General features: G+C 41.1%; 1 protein-coding gene and 1 long non-coding RNA gene across 5 annotated transcripts; one reads left to right on the top strand and one right to left on the bottom strand.

Moving 5' to 3' along the window:
* Positions 1 to 406: 406 nt before the first annotated feature.
* On the bottom strand, positions 407 to 11,886 carry CUNH2orf49 (chromosome unknown C2orf49 homolog). 3 transcript variants are annotated; one of them, XM_008699092.2, is made up of 5 exons: positions 11,725 to 11,885; positions 9,412 to 9,578; positions 5,870 to 5,996; positions 5,621 to 5,743; positions 407 to 3,547 (listed from the first exon to the last, which is right to left on the bottom strand). In XM_008699092.2, exons 1-5 carry the CDS (start codon positions 11,821 to 11,823, stop codon positions 3,491 to 3,493), a joined length of 573 nt encoding a protein of 190 aa, XP_008697314.1. In that variant the 5' UTR covers positions 11,824 to 11,885; the 3' UTR covers positions 407 to 3,490. The 3 variants fall into 3 exon arrangements, with proteins under 3 accessions (XP_008697314.1, XP_008697313.1, XP_040479592.1); XM_040623658.1 differs by having other exon boundaries at positions 3,474 to 3,547; positions 5,621 to 5,723; positions 11,725 to 11,886; XM_008699091.2 differs by having other exon boundaries at positions 5,621 to 5,996; positions 11,725 to 11,886.
* A 95-nt stretch (positions 11,887 to 11,981) lies between these two features.
* On the top strand, positions 11,982 to 15,203 carry LOC103670629. 2 transcript variants are annotated; one of them, XR_570624.2, is made up of 5 exons: positions 11,982 to 12,457; positions 12,537 to 12,607; positions 13,637 to 13,770; positions 13,875 to 13,931; positions 14,319 to 15,203. It is a non-coding gene; the product is annotated as an uncharacterized LOC103670629 (long non-coding RNA). The 2 variants fall into 2 exon arrangements; XR_570623.2 differs by having other exon boundaries at positions 11,982 to 12,607.
* Positions 15,204 to 15,579: the final 376 nt, after the last annotated feature.

Below are 15,579 nucleotides of genomic sequence, written 5' to 3'. Positions count from 1 at the left end.
CTAAAATGTTTCCAAGTCAGTAAATTTAGGGCTTCAGTCTCCAACATTAACGTACCAGTTTAGAAGTGTACTTTTTAAAGACCACCCTGGACACAAATATATGATCCTTCAACTGAACTTCTCATTTGCTCCAAGTTTGTAAGAAAGCTCCCTCGGGCTAAGGTTCGAGGGACTTGTTTCCACCCATCAAAGCGCAGTGGCAGTCAGCGTGGCAGCCCCAGCGGCATTAGGCTATCCCAACACCGGGCCACTCTAGTCCATCACTGCTTCACAGCACGGGCCCTGGGACGTGGCCGGACTGGCATGATGCCTGATCCCAATCAATCCTGCTACAGAAGGGTGGACTGTAAAGCATAATTTTCCCACCATACAGTCTGATCAAATAAAAAGAGATCAAGTCATTACAGAATGGTTTTTCACTTTATTTTTTTATGAATGACAGACCTACTCAATAATTTTATTCAGTTTATTTAAATAAGGATAAGGCTACTTAAAAGACCTTTTACATACAAAAATGTACATGACAAGGTTAAACTTTCTGTACTGAATTACAAAACCTGCACAAGCATTTAATAAAAGAGCACACTTTAAACATTTTGACCATTTCGTAGCCTCTAAAAATTACTGAAGTGGCACAGTAGTAAATAGAGGAAGCTCTTACATACATATGATTTCATCTACTGGCAGTTTTACTTGATGTAAGTTTTAAAAAAGGTCATTGCTATTGAGTGAGTCTCTAGATCAGTTTTTGAATCCTCTCTCAAAACTTAAGTCAACCAAAATATTATTTCAAATAATAATTACAATTCTGAAGGATTTTAATACTAGCAAAAATATTACGGCCTCACAGTAGTAGTTGAACCAACTTTCCAAAGTGCCTGGTAGCTGTCGAGATTAATAAAGCTATTTTGGTAAACTGTACTGCCTTTACAGCCACTGGGAAGCAATTTAGGGCCCTTGCCGCAGGGGCTTGAGAGTTCCAGAATTCACGCAGCAGTCTATGATCCCTCAAATGTAAGAGGACCGGGGGTCAGCCTATCTTAACTCCTCAATGAATGCATTATGACGCGCAAACCTAAGCCTGACACTTAGGGTCTGCAGAAAGGAAGATGGAGAATGGAAGCCAAAGAAGTTAAAATATGGGAAAGGGGAATAAGAAAAAAGAAAACGGGGGACAAAGAAGGCGGGGAAGAAAAGAACAAGACCACCCGCCAACGGCAGGCAGTGGTAAAGTGCCTGTTAACTACACCTCAGAAGCCACTCACGGACTCGACCATTCAGTTGCCTACCCCAATAATAAAAAAGGGTGGCTCTGCTGGAATACGAAATCAACAGCAACAACACGAACCCACGTGAGTGAGTCAAGGGTATGCCAAAGTTGTCTGCCATTCAAATCAGGTCCTTCTAAACTTGAAAGCACACCAAAGCAACCCTTCAAATCGTAAGATTCCCGACACTTCTGCTTCAGATTCTCATCATTCGGGAGGCTTCATGACATGGAGGAAGACACTGCAAGAGCAGCTGTATCTATACACCTTGAGAAGGCACAGCGCCCTAAGATGCTGGTATTACGTAATACACAGTATGCGGGTTAGCACTTCTCCACATTTCAAACTCAAAATAGCTCAATAATATGCTGCTATATGAGCACTGACTCTGAAGGTTCATAATATAAACTTCAATTTGAAGCAACAATGTTACACAGTTCAGCTGTTATTACCAACCTACTCTGTAAGTTAAATATACAAATTAAAAATTAATTTTGAGTAACTAAAAATAAGTTTCCACTGACTTAAAACTGTCAAATGGCTAACTCTCTCTTAACTAAGAGAGAATGCAGATGAAAGCAGAAGGGACAACTGAATTATCAAATATAATTTGTCATTCTACCCTAAAATCTGTACTTTTAAAATCTTCCTTAACATACAGCTATGTAAAGGGTTACAGTCGTCCCTCAATAACATTACACATTATCAGCCCTGCAGATAACTATATATTCACTCATTTGGCATAATGTCAATAATTTATGCAACACATAGTATGTATCAATTTCATCTTGTTTGTACAGATTTATAGTCTGAATAAAGGCAGAATGGCTAAAAACTGTAGGGTTCAAGTTTTAGTACAGTACTTACCTGCCAGGCTGAATGAATTTTTTGTAAGGCTATTTAATAGCTGAACTAAAATACTTGTTTCAACAAATCAAAAGAGGAATGAGACTGCTGTAAAAAGTTAATGAAAAGGTGAACCCCAATTTGAAGATCAGTCATATAAAGAAAAAAGTATAAAGTATCCTCTGCACTTGGTTAGAAATACAAGGCAAAAAAGTGGACAGGAGAGCGTGTGGCTATAAGGAATACCCTATGTTCCCACTGATCTCCACTGTACGACTGGGATGGTAACATTGCTTTAACATGAACACAAAACCTCAGTGGGTAACGTGTGCATGGCAGCCCCGTGGGAAGCTGCCCGTTACCGCAGCAGGGAGCCTCGTCCGGCTGGTACGCGTCCTCTACGCCGTCACTCTGCGGTGACTGCCGGCTTCCGCACCCTCTCTTCTGCCTACTCCAGCTCATGCTGAGCTTCCCCCTCAGCGCTCTCCCTCCTGGACTCTCTGAAGTGCTGGAATTCCATCCCCCTCCTCCTATTCTCTAACCCTCCTGCCATCAGGCACCACCTCGAACGTGACTATGTCACCAGAAGATTTTAAAGTCGGCTTCTTTTGGAAAGGATGAAGCTCCTAGGAACGAGTGACACCTGAGCTCCCAGAGTGAGATCACAGACTGCTCATGAAAACAGTGAGGACCGCTGCGTGACCAGGACATCTTAAGGGTGCACCAGCTGTGAGACTGGCCAGTCAACTCCCAATACACCAATTCTGTTATGACTTCAAGGGAAGGAGCAACAGCAAGCACTGATTTCCCTTTTGATTTTTATGGGAAAAAGCAATGTAAGCACTTAAAGAACAGCAATTTCATCTGTATATTCTGAATAGTTTATTGGCAGCACTACAAATATGCTTTTTTTGGTGAACCTTGAGGAGGAGTTTGGCAGTATTTACTAAAATATTGGGATAAACTGTTAAATTCTTTTGCTAGGGAAAAGAAATAAAAATTGTGAACTTCTAAAATATTTTGAGTTTGAACAAAATCTCAAGTTTACCCAAACACTGAAACAGTAATGAAAACTCCTAAAATTCATCAGATGCTTATCAGACTGGCAGCTAATGATTGACTAGGATCAATATAAATGACTTACACTAAGTCATTTGTTTAAAAAGAAATTCTTTCCTAATAAGGGCACAAAAGGCAAAAATTTTTTAAAAAATGGGGGGAGGAGGGGAGAGGAAAAACTATTTTTTTCAAACCTAATTTTAAACCTCTTAAGAAAATTTCACAATAATCAGGATCTCTGTAAATACTGTCAATATATGTGAACTTGCTTGAAAAACTACAGTTACAGTTATATTTACATTTTTGGAAACTTTCCTTCAGGGCCATGTAACATGTTGTATCTTCCTCTTTGTTTCTGGGGGCTTCAGGTTATTCTGAAAAACATGAACAGAAACCAGTTTATACTTGCAGAAATGTCAGAGGATAGCTTGAAATAAGTACTTTAAACCACCAAAGCTCACTACTAATATACGAATGGTAGATCACTGCTGCCATCTGGTGGGAGAAGATTTTAAGAGATTAGGGAAAAAAAGCAAGTCCCCCTGCCACCCATTTTTTCCAGCTGTGGTTCTCAAAAGTTTGCATATTAGAATCACCCACAGCACTTACAAACATGCCCAGACCTGGGTCTTATCCCAGAACCAATTAAGTCAGAATCCACGCAAGGTGGCGGGGATGAGAGTCTGCCTTCTGTCTGGGTTTTCTGGAAGCTCCTCCGGGTAATCCTAAGGTGCATTCAGAATTGAAAACCACTGAGGACTCCAGACCTGCTTCTTCCCTGCCTACCCCATCGCCTTCCTCAACCTCACAGTCCAAGATCTTAATACTAGTAAACTTAAAAATAAAAATAAAATCACATCTCTGAAAGAGTAAAATTTTTCTGAGTAGAAAGATGTGTTTTAAGAGACCGAAAAAAAGATCCTCAAGGCTAACACTTTTATTATAATATTTGAGGTCGAGATTATCCATCCTTTTTTTTTCCCCCTCCCCACTCTTATCTGACACCCTCCTCCTCCTTCCCACAAAAGTGACCGAAATAAGTAGAGCGGCAGCTTGGTGTCATTAGAAGTTCGTGCGCTGAGGTCAAACAGGTCTCTATCCAAACTGCAGCCTGGCCACTTACTAACTCTGAAACCCTGGACAAGTTTATTTAAACTATCAGAGCTTCTATTTCCTCATCTGTGAAACGAGAAAAAGAACTGTGCTATGTCACCGGGTAGCTGAAAGAATAAACTAAGGGAAGACCCCAGCGCTGGTCAGATTTACAGTAGGTAGTCTTCTTTCTGCTACTATTTTAGAATCTTTGAACTACTCTGAGTTTTGATCCCTTTGACACACAATTCGAAGAGGATAATAAAGTCAGAGTATAACATAGGAATACTATAGACTGAATGCGTGTGTCCCCTCAAAATTCATATGTTGAAACCTAATCCCCAATGTGATGGTATTGGGGGTGGGGTCTTTGGGAGGTGCTTAAATCACAAGAGAGGCACTCTCATGAATGGGCCCTTAGAAAAGAGACCTCAGAGAGCTTACTTGCCCCTTCCACCACGTGAGAACACAGTGGGAAGCAGCCAAGTATGAACCAGGAAGTGGGCCCTCACCAGACACTGAACCTGCCAGCACCTTGATTCTGGACTTCCCAGCCTCCAGAACTGTGAGAAATGCATGTCTGTTGTGTAAGTCGTCTAGTCAGTATTATTTTTTGGTATAGCAGCCCAAAGAGACTAAGACAAGGAATAAAACCTATAGAACTGCTGGATGTTTAAAAGTAAAATCATTTTCTGAGGAGCCTAGGGAAGAATCAAGTATGTATATGTGTGTGTGTACATATATGTATATATACCATTTTATAAATTAAACTTTAAATAACTCTAAGTACATCGCCTATCAGTACCATCTGCAGTATATGAAATGCAAGCATCCAAATGCTTAACTATAATACAGCCCAACACAGTATGTTCCCAAACCTCCCCTATCCCTCCAAGGATAGTTAAATTGGAGGGGAAGTGGAGGTCTGTGATAAATCCTGAACACTCTAGTGTGGTTTTCAGGTAAGTGGAAAACAGACAGACTGAAGGTCAAGCTCTCAAATGCTACCTAATAAATATGTGACTCTGGACAAATCGCTTAACATTCTGAGCTTTACTAACAAAGTAGTATTTTTCTCTTTTAGTTCCAAAGATGGTTAAAGGATCAAGATGAGAAAAGTCTAGGAAAGTGCCTAAGATATTTTAAGCAGAAATAAATTGAGTGGACTTGAAAAAACGTTAGTTTACCATCATGGATTTTCTAATTCCAGGAGTCAACATGAGAGAGGACCCGTAAGAGTTCAAGAGCTGCCTGTGGCCCGGCTGGCCCACTCCGGCACCACGAGGCCTCCAGGCCTCCCCGCTCAGAGACTTCATCCCTCTCGCTTACCAGCACAGAAGCCACCCCGCACTTACCACAGCCTCAGCTTCTTCTTTAGGGGCCGCTCGCTTTAACTTCACGGGAGTAGCTCCAACAGGGGACAAAGGTGGGGACTTCACAGGACCCAAAGGACTTTTCCTATGCGTTAAGTCATGGTTCTGTTTAGTGTCATTATTATTGTGTTCCATTTTATTGTTCATAGGCAAATTGGAAGACAGAATTAGGGGTGAAACACTTGAAGAGGAATTTGACAATTTTCGAAAGGCATTACTGGTAAAGCTTGCCTGAGGGGGAGGCCTGAGCCGGTCATTATCTCCATTCTCTGTCTTTCTCACTTTGATGCTTGTACTTGTTGAACTTCCATCAAACACAATGAGGGGTCTTTTCCTTAACCCATCTACAGTGCTAGTCCTGAAATCAAAGAGATGTATTCTTGAAAAATACGATCTGCAATGGCAAACCAGTCTGCAGAAACTCAAAGCTAAAACAGTGACCAGAAAACATTTACTGGTAAGACTTGATCTATTGCAAGTAGGACTACTGGGAATGAAATTGTCTATGTTCACCCTAAATGAAATCACAATTTTCTAATGCTTTAAAGTGTAAAATATTTATTGACTAGAAACTTAAGTTAGCTTTAATATACACACAAAATGGATTATTTTTAAAACATCAACCAACCAATTAACCCCAGAACTTAAAACAAGATTTCCTAGTAACTAAAAAAAATTTTAAGTTTTAAAAATCAACCCATCTAATTGATAGGGTTATCAGTTATTATTTAAAAAGGACGATGAACTACAAAACTACAGCAAGACTATCACAGTTACAGTCTACAAACAATGAGAACATTCTATTTATCAATGGTCTCTAAAGTCAAGGCACTCTCTAATTCTAACTATAACGTTTGTGTAATGTTAATTTTAAAATCTGGCAAGTCTTCATGTTTAGCTTCTGAAAACCTAATTTCCACTCTGAATTATAAAGATAAATAATAAAAGCGTTTATTTGTCCACTATTCATTATACCTCAAGTGAAACAACAGATTTATGGGGGAAAAAACCTTTTAATTAAACATGTAACAAGAACTTGAGCAGTTAATAGAACACTTCAGCCTTGCCACTCAAAGTGTGGTTGAGGGACCAGAAGCATAATCATCACCTTGGGAGCCTGTTGAGAAATGCAGAATCTGGGGCTTCAACCTGTACTGATTCAGATTCTGCATTTTAATCAGATCCTGGGTGACTGGCCAAACTCACCAATTCTCAAGTCACCACTAAACATCACCTGGTAGAAGATAAAAAGAGTTCCCTACATACACACTGCCGCTGCGGAAGGGAAACACAGGACTCATCAGAGAGAGCAGGGCTCACCAGCTTGTGAGAGTTCAACCTAAGATCTCAGGGGCATGCTGAAGTTCGAGAAGCACTGTACGGTTGATCTGGGCCGAGCTCTGTGTGACCTGGGGCACATCACACCACTTCTCTGGAGCTCAGTTCCTCCAGAAAAGTAAGCAATTCAGCAATACCTAACAATCTCTTATATCCTCCAGCTTTAATGTTTTGATTCAAGAGTCAAATTTGTGATTTTTTTTTTTAAAGTCACAAATCCGGGGCACCTCAGTGGCTCAGATGGTTACGCATCTGCCTTCAGCTTTGGTCATGATCCCAGAGTCCTGGGATCAAGCCCCACGTTGGGCTCTCTGCTCAGTGGGGACTCCGCTTCTCCCTCTCCCTTTGCCTGCCGCTCCCCCTGCTTGTGCTGTCAAATAAACATATAAAATCTTTAAAAAAAAAAAAAAAAAGGTCACAAATCCTTTCCAATAGGATACTGAGGAGCTTAAAGGGATTGTCATATGAAAAAACAGTACTGAAGCTTTGCTTAAGATAATGCGCCTGAATGTGCAGATCAAGAAGAAAATTCTTATTAAGAATCAACAAAAGTAAGGGGCGCCTGGGTGGCACAGTTGGTTAAGCAGCCAACTCTTGATTTTGGCTCAGGTCATGATCTCAGGGTCCTGGGATGGAGCCCATCGGGCTCTGGGCTCCTCACTCAGCTCAGGGTCTGCTTCAGGATTCTCTCTCTCTTTCCCTCTGCCCCTCCCCCCACTCACTCAAGCTCCGCCTCTAAAATAAATCTTTTTAAAAGAATGAATCAACAAAAGTAAACTAAAGATGTATTTGGCATAACCCACAGACATACAAAAGCTGACACTAAATACGGAGCCTGTGCCAATACATAACCAGCAAGCTAAAATGATACTCAATCCCAACTGGATGTGCTCCTGATCAAAAGAAAGACTATTTTCCAAAAAACTATGAACGCACAGGTTATATTCTTCACACTTGGGGAATACTCTCCCTATCAATAATGAGTCCTTCTCTGTAACTAGAGATTAACACCCCTCATCAACTCAGAGCCAGCATTCTCCCTCACCCTCAGCCTTCATTCCACCTTCTCCCACAGTCACTGCTGCGCTCCCAATGACAGTACCTCACAAACAGAAGGCTCTAAAAATAAATTCAGTAATTAATCAATAGCACCCACTTGTGATAAAATAGACACAGGAAAAGAAACAACTAGCTCACTCAGGGATCTTAGGATGCTTTGTCCTTATTAAATCATCTATCATTGTTAAAGAAACATAACCTTCTTTTAAAAAGTAAATTCATTTGCTTGTGGTTTTATGAAAAATTTCCTGAAATTTAAAAATCTCAGTGTCCCTGAAGCTATTTGACAGTTCCTTCATTTCTTTATTATTCAAAAACCTTAACATCTCGACTCCACTTTTTTCCTCACAATTCAGCAAATCTCTCCCAAACACATCCAAACTCCAACAACTTCTTTTTCTTTTTTTTTTTTCTAAAGATTTTATTTATTTATGTGACAGCCAGCCAGCTAGAGAGAGAACACAGCAGGGGAGTGGGAGGGGAAGAAGCAGGCTCCCAGCGGAGGAGCCCGATGTGGGACTCGATCCCGGAACGCCGGGATCACGCTCTGAGCCGAAGGCAGACGCTTAACAACTGCGCTACCCAGGTGCCCAGACTCCAACAACTTCTTACCAAGTTCACTACTTCAGTCGAAGTCACCACCATCTATCACCTGGATCACAGTACAGCCTCCTGATTGATTTCCCTGTTCCCCTCCCCCCACCTTAAATCACTTCTCAGTACAGCAGCCAGAGTAATGCTGTTAAAATGCACATCAGATGATGTCATCACTCTGCTCAAAATCTTCCAATGGCTTCTTATCTCAGAGCACAGCCCAAGTTCTTACAATGACTTACAAAGCTTTACACGATCTAACCAACAATCTCCCCTACTCACCTCCAATAAACCTCTTTTCTCCACTCTCCCCTTGACTCTCTCTCCACTTTGGCCTTGATGGCCTCCTTATTGTTCTGAGTTTATGATGGGCACACTCCTGACCCAGGCTCTTGTATTCTGTCTGGAATGCTAGCTTGCTCTCCATCACCTACAGGTTTCTGTACTGAAATGCCGTTTCTCAGGGAGGTTGTTCCTGGCCACTTTACCGAAAATGGCAGTCTCTCTCCGTTTTACTTTTACTTTACTTTTATAAGCATTTATACTTATCACTATGTAACATACCATGTATCTTACCTAGCTTTTTAAATTATGTTTCTCCCAATTAAAATATGAGCAGGGAATTCTGTCAGTTTTATTCATGCTATAAGCACAGTGTCTGGTGCTCAATAAATAGTTATTGAGTAAATGAATTTTTCTTACCTAAGTTTACCTGGAGAAAAAAAAAGAAAAGCAAAATTGTTAAGTCATAAAAGATAAAAACCAGAACTGCTAAAAAGTACCTTTTAGGCTCATTTTTCATCTCATGTTGCTCTCTTTTCTTTTCCATCATTTTCCCCCACCTATTCTTTGGCAAATCTCTTTGAGGCAACGGTATTGCGTGCTGAACATAAAGATCAGTGAGATTGTCTTTGTTTATTCTTATGTCATTTTCAACAGCTATGTTCTTCTGTGGAAAAGGAAACAAATTTCAAAATAACATCCTTCATGTTAATTACTACCTACCAACAGGGTAGAACATTCCTGCTTAAGTAACAAATTTAATAATTACAAAGTTTAATAATTGTATATTTTATAACTTACCACTATACAATTTAATAATTATAACTTATTTTATTTACTTATAATTTACAATATATAAAATTTAATATAACTTAACTCATAATTTATATTTATAATTCTATAATTATACAATTATTGTGTATTTACTATAATTACAGAATTTGTTATTTAAATCTGAGTTTGTTATTTAAGCCTTAAAGGGACTTAAAAGGACTGCCGTCCTACATAGTACTGTAGGAAGTAGTATTACAGAAGTTAACCTCTGCAAATTAGGATCAGCCTCATCTTAAAAGACAATGGTCATATGATCTCAGTGTGACAAGGACTGCATTCCACAACTGGTTAGCCAGTAATCAGGCATGGAGACCATTTCCAGTAGCATCATCTTAATCCATGAAGTAAACTGAAAATGGGAGACTGCCTGGGGAAACCAGACCAAAAAAAAAGCCAACAACAATAACAATTACTATATGTCAAAAAAATTATCCAGAGTGTGACTAGCATGATCAAAGTAGTGGGCTAGAGGTCTCACCCCGAGTATTGTTTCCCACGCTTCTCTAATAATGTGTCTTAAATCGAAGTCAACTACCAAGATTTCAAATGGCCCTACAGATGGGCACTGCAGTCCCCTACCTGATGACTGTACTGATAACAATGCATCATTACAACCTGCCCCTCATGTTTTCACCAGTCCTTTCAAATAGCTTCCAGTCACTGTCCTACCATCTGTGTCTAAATTACCTCATTCTCCCTCACGTTCCATTTTGCTCTCAACATCACGGAAAACATGAGCATAAAGAAAAGGAGTAGTTACGGATAAAGAGTCTGGATTTAAGAAGGAAAATGAGAATGGAAATAAGATCATGGACTCTTCATCTGCAGTTCAGAAAGGCTTGGAAACATATGTGCTCAGTGTAACTAGCAAATCAAGCCTAATCTATGTCCTCTGATAAACTTACCCTGATTACTTTTTTCTTCAAAATTTTGAAAGTACAAATGTTACTTTTCTCTCTTATACCTGACCACCCTTTGTTATCAGTTTTCACCCTCTATTCAGAGACATGGAAAAACCCTGTGAGAATCTCCTGGATAACATTCACAGAGAATTCATAGGCACCTTGGTTTGGGAAGCACTGCTCCAGGGTGATGGTTCTCAAGGTACGATCCTTGGACTAGCAGCGAGAACTTGCTGAAAATGCCTATTTTCAGGCCACACCCTGGACCTACTGAATCCGACATTCTGGGGATGGAGCCTGGTAATCTGTGTTTTAACAAGCCCTGGGGGTGATTCTGATGTACCTAAGAAGTTTGAGAACCACAGGTGAAAGGTAACTGATGTCAATAAAACTACTTAGTAGGGGTTAAGGAAATTAGAGAAAGAGTACTGAGGTGAAAACACAGGGAAAGCAACAAAACATGCTACTTAAAACCACAAGGAAACTTTCAGTAATTCTCCACCACTTTAAACCAAATTCACCACTTCTTTTGTCTTATTTTTTGTTTATTATCTGAGGCCACATTAGCTCGAAAAGAGGAAATGCTGCATTGAGAGTCAGGAGTCCTGACTTCTGCCTGCACCATTTAGCGATGATGTGACCTTAAATAAGCCACTTCACTTCTCTGAGACTGAGTTTCATTTTTAAACGAGGTGAGAATATGAACAAAGGGCGATTTCTACGATGCTTTCCAGCCCTGGCAGTCCCTAATTACTACCCTTCATTTCTACTACGTTTTTCCCCCGGCCCTTGCTCGCATATAGGCCGCGGGGGTCGCCAAGACTCCTCTGTCGGGGCCATCAAAGACCCAAAAGGATATGTCCTAATTCCCAGGAATTCCTGATATTCTAAGGACGTCTCGTTCCCGGATAGGGGCATGGGGAGACCTGGTCGGTCCGTGTGGAGTGGAGAGTGACACAAACCAGGCGGGAGGGGCGACGGCGGCGGGTGTGTCCGCTTGCCGCTGAGGATTACTTGGGACCAGCTCAAGTCCGAACCTCTCTCCCAAAAAGGCCCACCCGCCCCGGCGCGCCCGACCTGCTCCAGGGTGAGGAGAAGAAACTCCTGGGACAGCAGCTCCGGATGCAGCAGCAGCTCCGAATCCGTGCAGCTGCGACCGCCCACATCCCCCGCCATCGTCGTCGCCAGGAGACCCCGGCCGGCTACCCACAAGGCTCCACGAAGGAAGCGTCCCGGAAGTGACGCACCGGCGGGGCCTTGAGTGTGACGTCACTCTTGGTGCGCCAGGCGTACCGCTCCGCCTCTCTGGTGGCGCGCCGGGATGCTGGGATAGATCTTGCTGAGGGGAGACTCCCAGTCCCGAAAGAAGTGGAAGGGATGTCTGCAGAGAAAACGATTGGCATTTGACGACTTGCAAGAAGAGAGAAGAAAAACTAAGTTCCCGAAGCGGGCCACGATTGGTCGCGCTTCGTGTGACGTCCAGTGGCCAATGCCAAAGGGATTCCTAGGGCAGTCTCGCGGGAAAGAGGCGGGGTAGCCAGATGTCCGTTGCCGTATATATGGCACTGGTCGCTTCTGAAATTGTCTTAGTTTTCTTTTTTAAACCGGCTTCTTTGTTTCCTAATCCTCCTTCAAGATGATGATGATCTTAGGCCAGACACTTTAATTCCTTGTAACCCCATGGCCTCACACATAGTAGGCGCTCAAGTATTCCCTGACATAATACTCCGAATTAACCTGCTCATGTATGAAAATAACAAAATCGCCAGTGAAACAGCCAGATATTTGTTAGACATTAACGATGTGTCAGGTACTGGATTTAATATGAATACTCTTGCTCCTCAGAACAGCGCTGTGAGGTATATGTTACGAGAATGCTTATATTCCAGGTGAGGAAACTGAGGCATAGGGCAATTTGCTGAAGATCAGAGAATGAGGAAGTAGCAAGACTGCCACTCAAGTACGTTCTCTCTGCAGTTATAACTACTATGAATAACAGTTTAAACAAATTCTTGTAGGTTTCAGTGATGATCTAATCCCTGATAATTCACCAAGGAATCTCTTCTACTTCTCTTTAATCTTTTGTGGAAGGGATATACATCCCAAATTTTAGACACATTTAAAACTTGCGGGCATGTTCTAAGTGCTTAGTGTTTGCAAACTATGATGTATCATCTTCTTGAAAGTTATTGCAGTAAAACATGTGAACAGCTCTGAGGATGCTTAAAGATAATCCTTGAAGAAGCATTGGAAAATAAGCGAGATGCTAAATCAAAAAGATAAAGCTGAGAAATGTTTTGCAATTTTTCTTAATCATTTATGTATATGATACTTTATCTAGAAATTGAATTTCAGAACTGGGCAAAACCTTCTTTCATTTTAGTGTTGAGGAAGCTGACCTGAAAGACATTTAAATGACTCACCCAAAATAGAACAGAGTTTTAGACCTGAGCTGAGGCAGGTATTTGGATGTTCTAATTTATTTGGAGTTAAGTACGTTAACTTCATGGTATTAGGATCATGGGTTTTTTTTCCTCCAAAATCTGATTACATTTTCATAACAATAGTGAAATTAGTGTGACTGATATTATCCTCATTTCCTCTCCAGAAGGCATGTCATTTTAATGGCAAAAGCAGTTGTCTTGGAAGGAGCCTGGCCTTGAAAACTAGATCTTAGTTCAAATTTTGTTCTGCTGCAAAACGAGGCCTTGGGTGAGTTACTTAAGTCTCTCAGCCTCAGTCTTCTCAGAAAAAAATTGCTGTGCTAACATCTGTGAAGAATTATCAAAGGAGTACAGATTATATAACACACTTGGCACAGAGATGGTGCTTATTAACTGGTAGCTGGTTTTTAGAAAGTATTCGACCATAATTATGAAACAGTCTAGAGCACTGGCAAAAGGGCAGGCTTTGGAGTGGCCCAGACTTGGATTCTGATCCTGGCTCCAGCATTCACCTAGGACAAATATTTTATGTATTCCCATTGCAGTGTCCTCACCTGTGAAATTGATATTGTAAGGCCACCCCACAATGTTGTGAGGTTGGAGCTAGAGTATGTAAAGTGCCTCTTCTGTTGCCACTACCTGGAGATTTGTTGTAGCCTATTGACTGTCATCAAAGAAAGTAAGTGGCAGGATGGTGGTGTGGGTGGGGAAAAAATTGAGATTAAGAGTCTGAAAATATGATTATTCAGCCTTGCTGTGCTCTTCTACCCTGTGGTTTTCTAGACCAATCACCTAACCTAAAGCCTCAAGCTTTTTATCAGCAAAAATGTTTTGTGGCAGGTAAGATCTGTTCTTTTTTTTCTCTCTCTCTTTCTGTTTTTTTAATTTCCCAGAAGTGCTTCTCTGCTTTAAAACTAAACCCATTAAGATAATTCCAGTTGCCTCTAAACCAAAAGTCTCTACAGGGTGTGTCCCCTGGGGCAGGAAAAAACATCAAGATTCAGAGAGGAGGAAGTAGAATGAGATTCTAACACTCCCCAAAGGAAAGCAAGACTATTTGGTAAAGCCTGCCCCCACTCCATCCTGGGCAAAGCCTGGAAGAGTGGAGCCTCAGAGAATTTGTGGTCAGGTGACTGTGCTTTAATCAGAGTCTCTGATGTAGGAAATTTGGGTGGGGGGAATTTGCATTTGTAACAAGTTCTGAGGTAATGTTTCAAATATGTCTAGGCAGAAGGACCACCTCGAAGAGATTTCTGCCACATCACAGGGCAAGAAAGCCAAAGACATTCCCCGACCCTCAAGCGAGGCAGTCGCCTTGATTGGAAGGACCAGGCCAGTCAGCACCAAAACCATGAGACTGAAAATCAAACTCCAGAGTGGACAAAGAACATCTCCAAACCGCTGTGGGGACCAGTGATGCTGGGACCTGACATCTCCTGCTTCCTATCTTGGCACTTTTAGAAATTCCCCGACCTGATTAACACAGCCCTGGGGAAGAGAGAGGGCCTCCGTTGATAAGATTATTGTCACTGCAGCTGAGTGGGGGCTTGAAAAAAGAAAACTCAGTTACAGAAAAAAATTCTATTTGTTACACATTTGAGTTGTAGACCGAAGCTCATTCCTGCTCTGCTGTTATCTGTGAGTATTCTATCGTAACCAACAGTCTTTATGTTCAATGTTATAAGATTTTCCTTTACTCAAAGATCATGAGGTTTCATTTTTTAACATTTTTATTTGGTGCCTATAATTGACAAAAACAAACTGAGGGACATCAACAAACACTGCCATGCCTGGCATCATCACCTCACTAGGTTATGAGTTCCTGTAGGACAGGGTCCATAGATTTCCTTTGAATCTCCCACCTGGTCAGTAGCACACACGATGCTTACATTAGTAGGTACACAGTAAATATTGAATTAAAGAGTCATGAACAAAATATGCACTGAAAACTTTGGGTGTTGTTTCTTCTTCTTGGTAGTGCAATATTTAAGATACTTAGGTTACAAATACTTTAATATTAGTTGTCAAAAATATATTTGAGTACTGCACATTTTTGACCTGTGTTTTTAGGTGTTTAGAACCACACTTCTGCTTTGAGTTTTAAATAACTACTTTCAGTACCACAATAATAATTGATGGTTTTATTTTTTATTGTCATTTCTTATTCCTTTTACAATCAGACCGTAATAAAGATGCATTCGCAGACTTCAACTACTCATCCCATAGGTCACCCCTTCACGAGCTCCTTGGAACAGTGTTTTGTCTTTGGGTTCTCGGTACCCAGCACAGTGCCTGGAACACAGTATAAGACCAATAACATGTGCTGAATGAGTATGAGCAAACCTTTCTTGATCCTCAGGCACTTCCTAACTGAGCTCTCCTGTGACCAAACTTCTAGAACACATTATTTTTTGCCTTAGGATATGATTAGGTAGGTCTCTCTTCCACATATTCCACTAAATCAGGGGTTCTCAAAATTGAGTGAGTA

Source organism: Ursus maritimus, unplaced genomic scaffold (assembly GCF_017311325.1).
Source record: "Ursus maritimus isolate PB19 unplaced genomic scaffold, ASM1731132v1 scaffold_6, whole genome shotgun sequence".
In the NCBI taxonomy this organism is placed as follows: Eukaryota; Metazoa; Chordata; class Mammalia; order Carnivora; family Ursidae; genus Ursus; species Ursus maritimus.
The sequence above is the reverse complement of the archived record's forward strand: the minus strand, read 5'-3'. Positions and strand labels throughout refer to the sequence as shown.